This window comes from Taurulus bubalis (assembly GCF_910589615.1).
Source record: "Taurulus bubalis genome assembly, chromosome: 14".
In the NCBI taxonomy this organism is placed as follows: Eukaryota; Metazoa; Chordata; class Actinopteri; order Perciformes; family Cottidae; genus Taurulus; species Taurulus bubalis.
The window spans coordinates 7587853-7599976 of NC_136602.1; the positions used below are offsets into that span (position 1 = coordinate 7587853).

General features: G+C 41.8%; 1 protein-coding gene across 1 annotated transcript; it reads left to right on the forward strand.

Annotated features, from left to right (window-relative positions):
- Positions 1-3798: 3798 nt before the first annotated feature.
- On the forward strand, positions 3799-9970 carry rtkn2 (rhotekin 2; the record flags this gene model as incomplete). The annotated part of the gene is made up of 12 exons (XM_079229472.1): positions 3799-3933; positions 5154-5353; positions 5442-5494; positions 5718-5771; positions 5871-5988; positions 6320-6520; positions 7174-7268; positions 7847-7953; positions 8042-8173; positions 8465-8633; positions 8859-8966; positions 9264-9970. 12 exons carry the CDS (start codon positions 3799-3801, stop codon positions 9968-9970), a joined length of 2079 nt encoding a protein of 692 aa, XP_079085598.1.
- Positions 9971-12124: the final 2154 nt, after the last annotated feature.

The window sequence follows — 12124 nt, forward strand, 5'->3', positions numbered from 1 at the left end:
AGCTACATCTGCCCCACGAAAACAAAGCCTCCACACAGAAGAAGAGGAGGAGGGAGGGGGGGGGTCCGATCTCGGGGAAACACTCTGAAGCAACATTAAACATTACATAGTGAAATAGGCACACTGTGTATGATATATAGCATTCAGACCATGCACATGGACTGAAAGGGGACGCCGGGGTGAGCGGGTTTCCAATGAGATAAACACAAAGCGACCTTCACTGACGTGCATCCCGTCTCATTGGCCTTCTTGCGGTTACAGGAGGGACCGTCGGACATAACGAACACCTCAATAAGAGATCATATTAGGAGCATAAAGGGCCAAACGTGACCGGTGTGTTTTTTTGTGTTGGTGTTTTATATAATAGAGGCTGCAAAGTGGCGATGCTGTGTTGCTTCACAAAGGCGCAGCGGGGCAGGCTGGTCATGCTGCTGCCATCAGTATCCAGTCAACGTGAGCCGACCGGGAGTCGGACCAGTGTAGTTTAGCCGTAAGAAGCGTGGCATGGTGTGTTTTTTTAATACATTTATACATTCAAAATTAATACAGGTTGCAGTGTGTGGCGCTCCACATTTCTCTGACCTCGGAGGATGTTTATATCAGCGCTGAAATCGCTCGTTGACATCAATAGACGGGCAGCACAAAAGCAGAAAAAAACCCGACTCTTTCTCTTTTTTTCTCCCTCTCCGCCGCAAACTTCTAACGGTCGACCACCTAGCTAACTGCCGGCCTGTTAGCCGTTTTATTCTGCAATTCGCCAAATATAAAGTAAAGTCTCCGCCTCACTTACCCCTTTTCTGTCTTTCTGGTGCGTGTTTTCGGATGAAGGTGTGTTTGTGGAGCCCAGCCCCGTCGCTGCTGCAGTTCAGTCTGGCTCCGTGCGTCGGCCTTCTCTCCCCCCGTTGCTGAGCAATAGCGCTTCTCTCCCTGCGTAATAGCGGCGCGCCGCGAGAGGACCGACGTCCTGGAAGAAGCGTCAAGTCCGCGGAAATGTTATTCACGACTTCCGGTAGAAACTTTCAGAATAAAATCGGAGGGATGACGATTTGTGAGGCAGGGATGTGTCAAGCCTCATTTAGGACAGTAACCATATGCGCAATTAATCATGTGAGCACAGATTAAGCAAAAATGTAGTTCAACATCCCTAAATCTGTGTGGGAGATTAGCATTTAGACAACTGTGATATAAAAATCAGGAAAAAACTATATGGGTCTGGTCAAATTTATTTATATACAGTTTACAAATATATATATATATATATATATATATATATATATATATATATATATATATATATACATATATACATATATATGTATATATATGTATATATATGCATATATATATATATATACATATATATATATACACGTATATATATATATATATATATATATATATATATATATATATATATATATATATATATATATACCCACCCAATGTAACAAAATTGCCTTATTGTACATACATAATCGTTTTACATGCATTTTTACATTGTAACACATCAATAATCAGGCATTTGTCTTATGTATATGTTCAAATATAAGTAGATAGGCTTTATTATGTGGACCACATACTTTCAACAAAATAATAACCCCAAAAACATTTACATCCATATATATTTAAAAAGAATGCAAAATGCAAAAAAAGAAAAGATTATTGCTACCCTTTATCCTTGTGATACAGTCTAGCTCAGTGTTACAAATATGTTGTAATAACATTGTTGTGAACCAAACTATGTCAGAATCAGAACCATTTATTCACCAGGTATGTTTACACAAACAAGGATTTTTTTCTTGGTGGAAGGTGCATAACATTAGACATTAGACGAGACAACAACAGTGCAATAAATATTACATTAAGTATAAAATAAAGTGTTCAGACAAACAGATAACAGTAATGTAAACACGTGTTTTGTAAGTGTATGTTAAAGTGTAATGTTAAAGTGGCATGTGCATTTCAATATGAAGTGTGAAGGGATAAGCAGGGGAGTGACCGGCAAGAAATAGTCCTGGGGGTGACAGAGTCAGTCCGTGGATCCGGGCTCTGGTGATGAGCCTGACTGCCGACGGGAAGAAGCTGTTGGTGTGGCGTGAGGTCTTGGTCCTGATGGACCGCAGCCTCTTGCCAGATGGGAGGGACTCCAACAGGTTATGTCCAGGGTGAGAGGGGTCAGATACAATATGTCTTGCTCGCTTCAAAGTCTATATATACATATATATATATATTTATGAAACAAGTATACATATATGTATATATATATATATATATATATATATATACATATATGTATACTTGTTTCATAAGTTTGATTTCTTAATAGGGAGTTCTGCAGTAAGTGTGAAACATGAAATTAGAAAGATCAGGGTTTTTACTGAAGTAGGCTACAAGAATTGAGGCTTTATGTTTTCATTTAACATGATCATGTTGATTGGACTATAACTGAAATACAACCTACACATATATACAGCTAATGGCAATGAAAATGCCCTGCAGATGGCAAAGTAGCTGACATCAATGTGCACAGACTGGATTAGAGGATTAGTCATGCATCTCATATCATTTTAATTTCCCCCGCAAAAAAAACTATTTTATTATTTTGAAAGCGGAAATCGTTATTTCCGGGGTTTAGGGCTACGTCTCTGTTCAGCTTGACACGGTTCATCCAGAGCAGCGCCTGCGTCTACACTTCCAACCATGGATGCTTCCAACTCGACCAGAAGCCGTCAACCAGAACCGGGTGGGCGGGTTTCCTGGACTCACTGGTCACGTTTCAGGGTGTTTTGTGACTTCTCCACAATCTGGGCTGCGCAGCTGGCATCGTTATATTTGATGCTGGAAATAAAGGCAGTGCCTTTTGCACGATGCGCAGCTCAAATACAGAAGTATGTCCGGGAACCAAACAACTACAGGAAGAAGCAAATTAAATGAGGACGATGCAACATAATTATATTTACTGGGATTATTTTGTTAGAAACGTGCATCACATTTTAAACGATATTCTATTAGAGCGTATGCCACCATACTGCCGTAGTGCCGTACCAAATGCTTAAAACCTTTACACATCTCAAAAGAGGCGGAATAATTAATACACTTCGAGTTCACTGAAATGTTTTGTTTGCATATATATGAATAATAATCAGGCCATCTTACTCGGATAAATCTGCACCAGGCTGCAACAGTGATCATTAAACATATAATATGCTGTCAGCAACTTCATTTAAATATTCAAGTATTTTAAACATGCATCCCCAACAAAATAACATTAGATAATTTTGTCTCTAAAAAAAAAAAAATTCAAAATCGACAACGTTTTCTGGCACAATGACGCTCCCTCCCTGTCGGCGTGAAAGCACTCGGTTTACGTCTTTGGACGTACCGGCTGGAAAGGAGGGGCGTTTGTTTTGTATTTATTTTCCAAAAACGGACCCTGTACACTTGTTGTGTTATTTTGTAGTTTGAGTTATTATAGTAGTTTAAACATCTTGGGTATAACCTGATTACATGTTAAACTTCCCTCAATAGTTGAATAATTTGTAAGTAGGATATATATCCTGAATACAAACTATATATTATACGTACATACAATTATCTATAATTATGTATAAAATAATTATAGTAATATGTATTTATTGATCTTCTGAATAGACTTAGATGCTTGTGTGTTTACCTGACAATATCGTCATTGCGGCAGACGACGTGTCACAAATCGAACCTCCCTGTACGTTGGAGGGGCGTCGGCAGTTGGAGCGGGAGCGCGCTGCTCGTACCCTTGCTGGCGAATGGACTGAGAACATGGACGAACCGCGGGACGTTCAAACTTCCAAGCGAAACGGGAGCTCCGGGTCGTTCTCATCGGCCGGTTCCGCGGTCGCAATGGAGATCAAACGGAAGAAAATACGACAGAGTACACTGTTCCTGCAAACAGAGGTATGACGTTTAACGTTACGGAGCGCGGTCCTGTGCCGTAAACACGTTTCATAATGACGTTTCAGTTGACGATTGAGGGGGCGCAACGATACTGACGTAAACACGACGTCAACGCGCGAATCAACCGTCCGTATTACAACGTTTACAACGAGCGTATTCGATAGGCTGTGATGAAGTAACTTTTCAATAGCGACGTGGGTTTTCTAACGTCTCTTCCTCAAGCATTCACACACACCGGCTTTCAGTTCCCTGAGACAAAGCTCGCTGGGTGGGCCGGTTATCCAATACGGGAGTTGACCCTGAACGTCACTCCGATGCCTGAAACCAGAGCCTCGCACTCTGCATTGTTGAATGCGGGACTAAAGCTCTGCTCCTGGCTCCAACTAATGTCGTTGCAAACCAAAGGTTTTCTGAGTGACATTCTTTGCAGATAGGTTTCTAAGAAACTGACAGTGCATATTTTAGTTTGTGATATGGAGAATGATGATATTTGTGTCTTTAAAACAACTGTGCATGTACATCTGAATTTCACTTGACTATATAACCCACCAAGACCACATTTTGAATTTAGAATAAAATCTGATTATATCAGACATCATCCTACTCGATCTCGGCCACACAGCTAGAATTTCCCACAGACATATTTCCTGCCACTTTCCCCTTTTTATTTTTTGCGGCATGCCATAAATATATCGTGTGCTTATTATTTCGTCCCATGGGAGCATACATATACATATACAGTATACTAACTGATTGTTACTGCTTTTCATAACGCCTCTAACATTGGGCAGGCATCATTTCACCTTGCAACCAAATAAGTTGGCTCCTCTGTCACAAGTGTGACATTTTTACACATCGGTGTATCATTGTCACATTTATTGTCAATTGGCGGTACTTTTACCCTCCTGTGGTGGCAGCCAACAGATGTGGAAGAAGATCACAATATCCTTGGAGCCTTGTGATATGTGGCTGCGGTCTATCTGTTGCAAGGAACTCTGCATGAAGCTTCAGCTCTGTTTGTGCCAGAAAGAAAGTTTTGTGCTGCGAATCACAGCAAACAACAACAACTCTGGTTGAGTGCACCGTTTGTCTCAAAGGGGTTCTTGTTTGCGTATATAATTAATGTGCCTTTTATGAGTGATGTAACAACACTGGAGGTGACTTAGTTTCCTTCCAAAAACAACATTTATTTCTCCTTTTTCTATGTTCTGCCCGAGAAGAACACGAACGTCCAAGAAAAGCTTGACTTTGAGATGCGGATGCGCGATGGCGCATACAAGCTGCTGCTGGCCTGCAGTAAGAGAGAGCAGGTGCTCAACGCCTCCAAGAACCTGCTGACCTGCAACGCGAGGATCAAGGCTTATCTCGCTCAGCTGCGGAAGAAGAAAGAGGAGCAGGACGGGATCGGAGCGGCCGCGAGGTGAGGAGTTGGATGCTCGTGGAGGAGGTCTTGTGATGGTTCCAGCTTCAGCACACGTTATCATAAGATTTGTATTTTCTTTCTTCAGATTCTCAGATCCAGATGACCGTGTGCCTTGTAATGGGACAATTGCAATGTCTGGTAAGATTTCTCCCTTTTTAACTAGAATAATTCAGCACTAGAGAGTATCGGTGCGTAATAACTATGGCAACCACAGCCAAAAATATACATTTATCACACAATTAAGTCCAATTTTAATAGTTTGTAAGATAACTTAATGTCACAAAATTGATATAGAGCATTTTCAAAATAAACTCTGAAGAGTGTTTCTTTGTTAATTCACTTTTGCCCTCTACTGATTTAGGGCTGCGCATTCCTTTGATGTGGAGGGACTCTGCCTACTTTAACAACAGAGGGAGTAAGTCTGTCTTTTTTGTTGCTCCAACCCCTGCCCTCTGTTTAGCTGCGCCTCATGTTTTACTGTATGACACACGGTTACATCCCTTGTGTTCCTTAGGCTCCCGGCGGGTGGCGGTGTTCTGTCTGATGCAGATTGGCCCGGAGGTGTTTGCCACAGAGATGGTGGTGGTGGACAGATCAGTCACTGACATCTGCTTTGAGGGAGTCACCGTCTTGTAAGTATCTAGACCCAATATGCAGTACAATACAGCTGCACTTACTTTTGGGAAGTCCCTTTTGGTGCTGCTGTACAGTGGGGGAAATAAATGTCTGTATTGCGGAGAATATATTGTATTAAGAGTATGTTGCTGGAAATGTGTTCTTTATTTAGTATTATGAATACCAGAATATATATTTGAGGGTTTTTTTCTACAAATACTAACACATCTATTACTGGTCGCAATTGCTGTGCAATGACATTTATTATTTAAGAAGTTTTCTTTCATCTTGCTCTAACATGGTTTATGTTGATGCTCTGATTGAAAATGTCTCTCTGTCCTCTTCTAGTAAAGAAGCAGTTCCTGAGTTTGAGCTGAAGGTGGAGCTGTGGAGCTGTGCCCTGGAGGAAGAGCTCACTCTGGTGAATACACCAAAGAAACTGGCCAAGAAGCTCCGCAGCTCCTTTGGAAAGACAGCTGGGAAGAAGCTGTGCCCTCTGCTGGCCAATCCAGACCCTGACACCTTCCTGCAGTACAACCCCATACCCGTGTATGTATTGCCCCATAAAACCCTTTACAGACTCTTGGCTCTAGATCTAAAGTTCTTGCAGCTGGGAACAGACTCAATTCTGGCTTGTTCCTGGAACAAATGGTGTAGCCACACTGTGCACTGACTTAAACCAATATTTGGGGGGTTTGAATACTGATATGCTTAGCCTTTGGATATTCACTTGTTTTTTTCGAGCCAATAATAACTATTTTATTTGAATATGCATGCTTTTAATGTTCCCGCCCAGCTGTATTCTATTTGTACTTAACAGCATTTAAATATCTCAAACTGAACATCTGTAAGTGATGTAAACCAGCTGTCCAGTGGTGAAGAAGCATTGGGATCATTAGGCCCTTGAACAAAGAGATAATTCTCCCAAAGCAAATACTGCAGGGTATGTGTGCACATGTTGGAGTTGAAGGGTTAGTCTTTGTATATTGATGTGTCTTTAATATTAGGGTTAGAGTTGAGCATGAATCTTTTATGGTTAAGCCTGGGAAGCCATGGAATGAAAATAAGTCAATGCAGGATACTTTAAAGAATGCTAAACTCTCTGTCTCTGTCTCTGTGTGTGTGTGTGTGTGTGTGTGTGTGTGTGTGTGTGTGTGTGTGTGTGTGTGTGTGTGTGTGTGTGTGTGTTTACCTGTAACCAGTGGAGCCAAGTACAATCTGCTGGCCTACACGTCACTGTGTCTGCCTGAGGCTGAAGGCAGCTTTCAGTCTCACTCCCTCATTGTCCTCCAAGACGGTAAGAAGCAAAAGCGGCAGAAACGTAATATCTGGGGATATAAAGGGAATGCGCTTTTTAGTCCCTGATTTGAATCAGTACTGTAATGACGCAGTGTTTTTACACCTCTAAAATCTAAAATTCAACAAAATAACCTATAATTTGAAGTTCACCTTGGAAAACTTTTCTTGCTTTGCATGCGTGGTTAAATGGGTAAGAATGGGTAAGAATGTTTCTTGAGTTTGCACCGTGTCGTGAGACGTTCAACATATTTGGGGTTATTGTTCAAGCTCATATGACAAGAAGTTATGTGACGGGAACATAAATCAGCTCTCTCGTGTGTGTGTGTGTGTGTGTGTGTGTGTGTGTGTGTTTGAGACGTACTGTAACACTACACCTTCGTAACTTAATCGTTTTAAACAGACTTATTTCAAATAGTTAACACATGACAAAAAAAAGAAGCTTTTTAATCGTGTGTTGTTGTTTTTTTACTCTTTTCACTAAAGATTGAAACAGTTCTTAATGAGTGCCTTTTATCTTTTCAAAACGCATACAGTACTTTCATAACATGTAGATTGTATTGCTCTTCCTCCACACAGCTGAGTGGTCCTCCTGGCTTCCACTCTATGGCAACCTCTGCTGCCGGTTGGTGGCCCAGCCGGCCTGCATGACGCAGAGCATGACGACCGGCTACCTCAGCCAGAAAGTGTGTTCACTGCTGTTCTCAATAACATTTGCTCAATAGCTGGTTCCTGGGTTAATACTTCAGTGTTTTGTTCCCTGGTTATTTTCAGCTAAATGTGGAGGGGATGTACCGCTGCTGCAGTCTTTATTGTGTGCTGAGTTCTGGCACTTTGTCCTGTTACTTCACCCCGGAAGAAATTGATGCTAAAGTGCAGCCCACTCTCAATGTACCCGTCAACAAGGTAAGACGATCTCCAGGGCAACTTGATGCATCACACACTACTGGAAGAAGTGGCACTTTATTAGATAAATAATCCCTTTTTACATTTGCAGAATAACAATATATAATAATACAATGATAAGTACAAATAAAATATAAAATGCTACATTACTCACAGAGATCCTTTTTGCATCTTTGACATTTTCCCGCTGAGTCATTTGTTTTCTGCAATATCAGCGATGTACTGTTTGGTGCATATCTGGAATAGCACCATCACCTTACACTAAGTCGTTGTGCTGTGTTGTGTCTGCAGGACACCCGGTTCCGTGTGCTGGAGAAAGAGTCCGCAGGGCAGAAATCCAGGAGTCTGTCCATTATCAACCCTTCACCACAGGGGTCCGAGAACATCGTCTTCACCACAGAAACCAGCCATGAGCTGGAGGACTGGCTGGACGCCCTCAACCAGCACCTCTATGATCAGAGTGAGTGTGTTTCAGTGTACACGTACAGCAGAAGTGTGTATATAGAAAGTATAGGTTACATACAGTGTTTACAGAGCAGGTATGCTCCCTAAAAAGGGCTTGTGGTGGAGTGTGTATATGTCAGTATGTTTGGCCAAGAAGAGTTCAACTTAGCGAGAAAATATATTTTATAACCTCTATATGTCTCTCTCTCTCTCTCTCATTCCTCTCCTTGTTTACAACCAGGCCAGTGGCTGCAATGCTGCAACAAGCTAATGAAGATTGAGGTCGCGTCACCACGGAAACCATCACTCTTCCTCACCAAGCAGGCTGACTCTGTTTACAATGACCTCAGTGAGTAGAGTAATTGGAGCAAGTGGGTGAAGTGACTCAGGCCGAGGTTGATCATTCACTGACTTCAGGATTTGTGTATCACATCTATTTATAGAAGATATGAACCTCAAAATAAATGGGACACCTCATTGTAATGAATATATATATTAATCACACATAACCGTTTTAATTTCAGTGGTAAAGCTATTAGATAAAACCCTGTTATATATATTTTTTTTTCGGCATTTTAATAACACCACTTTAATCAAATTTGGAGGAAAAAAACGGCAATTTAACTTCTTTTTTTTTTACGTGCAGGTATAAATTCACCTAGCAAGTTTGAGAGCATCACGGACATCATCCACAACAAGATAGAGGAAACAGATGGCCGCTTTCTGATTGGCCCCGAAGAGGAGAAGGAGGTGCCTAATTGGTCCTCGCTGTTTGAAGGGTCCCATTCAGTGGTAGTGCAGAAGGATATTCTGTCCCAGAGCAAAACCTCCACCCCTTGTTCGAGCCCCAACACCAGCTCTACACCCATCAGCAACAAGAAGCGCCGCGCTCCACCCCCGCCCTCTGAAAGGCAGCCTTATGATCCTCCCAGCCGCCCTGCCAGACCTCCCCTCCCCACCTCTCTTCATCATCCTCTTCCTCCTCCTCCCTCATACCAGGAGAAGGAGAATTCCGGCACTTGCACTTCACGCCCGGCCACAAGGTCCAAAACTGGCAGACCATCCCTGGATGCCAAATTCTCTGCCATCATCCAGCAGCTGCAGCGGAGCAACGCTGGAGGACCTGGAGCCCTCAGCCGGAAAAACGCTCCATTGGGCGTCCTGGATGTCCAACCACAAAGTCAGGTTCAGCCTCCTCCCAAGCAGCCGGAGCACCAGAACCGCAGCACTGATGCCGCAGGTGAACATGCCTTCCTCAGACCAAGTCACGGTCCTGGTCCTGGTCCTGTTCCTGCAGCGAAGAGCAAACTGAGGAAGTCTATCAGAGAGAGGATGAACCTTAAAGCCGTGTGACCTCGACCGTAGACGACAACTAACATCCCACTAATACGAATACCTACAACACGGTTAAAATGAGCTCAAAGGCGTTGATAAAAATCACATATCACCATATATTGTACTGCTCCTAAATAGCAATAATTTGATATTTTGGGCATGGCTGTTGGTGAGGTGCATCAACATTTAAAGGAATAGTTCAACATTTTAGGAAACTTGTTTCATGTTGCAAGTTGAATCAAAAGTCACTCATCTGTACACTAAATATGAAGCTGGAGGCGCTTAGCTTAGCATTAAGACTGGAATAGGCGAACCTCGCTCTGTCCAAAGGCAACAAAATCTGCCTCGCAGCATCTCTAAAACTCACTAATTAACAATTTCAACACTTTCCTGGTTGGGAGCAGTGACTTACACGAGTCTGAGAGTCTTCGGGTGACGTTATGACTCTGAGTCAAGAACTTAACTGACATATAACTGCATAAACCCACTAGTTCTTTTTAGCTTTGGTTTTTGTAAAGATTAAATAAACAATATATAACATATCAATTAGTGAGCTTCAAAGGTCTTGGTTGGTAGACTTTTCTTTTTAACCTTTGGACAGTCAGGCTAGCCGTTTCCCCCTGCTTTCAGTCTTTATGCTAAGCTAAGTTAACCATCTACAGGCTCCCACTTCATTTTGCACTGATGGATAAAAGAGTGGTATCGACTTTCTCATCGTATTTCCCCAAATGTCGGCCTATTTCTTTAACCTTAAGGATGGGTGCGTGACGTGGTCTCTTAAAAGCAAAAGGTCCTCACAATGTCCATCATGGCGACCCAAATCCCAGTCGACACCTCATATCTCAATATCAATACTGTATCTCCACTCTCCAGTTAAGAACTCTTTCACATGCAGCTAACCAATAGATGCAGTTGAAAGCTGTGCGTTGGCTCGAGCACCGCCATCATCAATCCCACTGAAATAGAAAGGCTTATTTCTCAACTCTGGGACATGGGCCGAAGAAAGAGCCTTTGCAAAAGCACTCAAATTGGAATTGATCCATTGGCCGACTGAACGAGTCATTCCTTTTGGAACTATTGACTTCTTCCACTCACTGTGACAACTTTATGACCACTATAGCTGATTTTAAGGGAACAGGATTTTAGGAGCAATTGCAAGTCATAATTTGACTTCTCCATTCCTCAGAGGTCTTAATAATGGAGTGACCTTGGTTTTCAGTGGCTACACAGCATGTCCAACATAATTTAACACTGCAGCCTGTAAATGCCATGAACATAATCGAATGAATGACTCTTTTGGAGTGGCTAAAATAATGAATGCCCTTGTGTTTTGAACATTTCCAATGCTGCCAGCCAGTCAAATATTTCAACCACTTAACAGTCACATGTTGAAGAACGCTCTTCATAATTACACACAGTGTACAAAACATTAGGTTTGGCTACTTTCTCTGAAATTGGCTGGGCAGATGAAGCAGTGTGGTGAAAGCTGCAATCCTATTTCTTTTTTTATCTCACCCCCTAAAATTCTGTTTAATCAGAGGGAGGCGGGAGGGGATTTAGTTAAAGCTTTCAAAGAACCCCAGAATGGATGGCACAAAAGAGGATGCTGCTCAATATTTGCAATATTTTCTATGCTCAGTGTGTATTACCGACACATTAGTCACTTTGATTTAGTACTGTATGTACCTGGAAAAACAAGGGATGGTTCCGGGGTCAAACCTTATAGCATTAGTTTTAACTGATGCTGATGTGGTTCCACCTCGGTCTGCATTACAGCTAAAATCACCACAATAATTCTATTGCACTTCCCGTGTTGTCCATCATAATATTGGCAATGTTCAGTTCCAGTGAGCATGCGAGAGACTAAGGAACATTGAATTACATGCCAATGTTGCTGACAATTATGGTGAAGGCTAGCATTTCTGTAGTATTTCATATTAACTGTGTAATCCGAGTGAAAGCAGGAAATGTTTCCCCTGTGGATATTAGGCATGTGATCTAAATGTACTAACTGATTTATGACTAAACAAGGACTGAACGTGTTTTCATCAGAGCCAAACTAATGAGCCAAATTTAAAATGTTTTTATAATATTTGTCTTTTTATACGACAGCAATAATTTGTATTTCTTTTTTTATCTTGTTATTGATTTCCATGTTCTGTAATTCCTTTT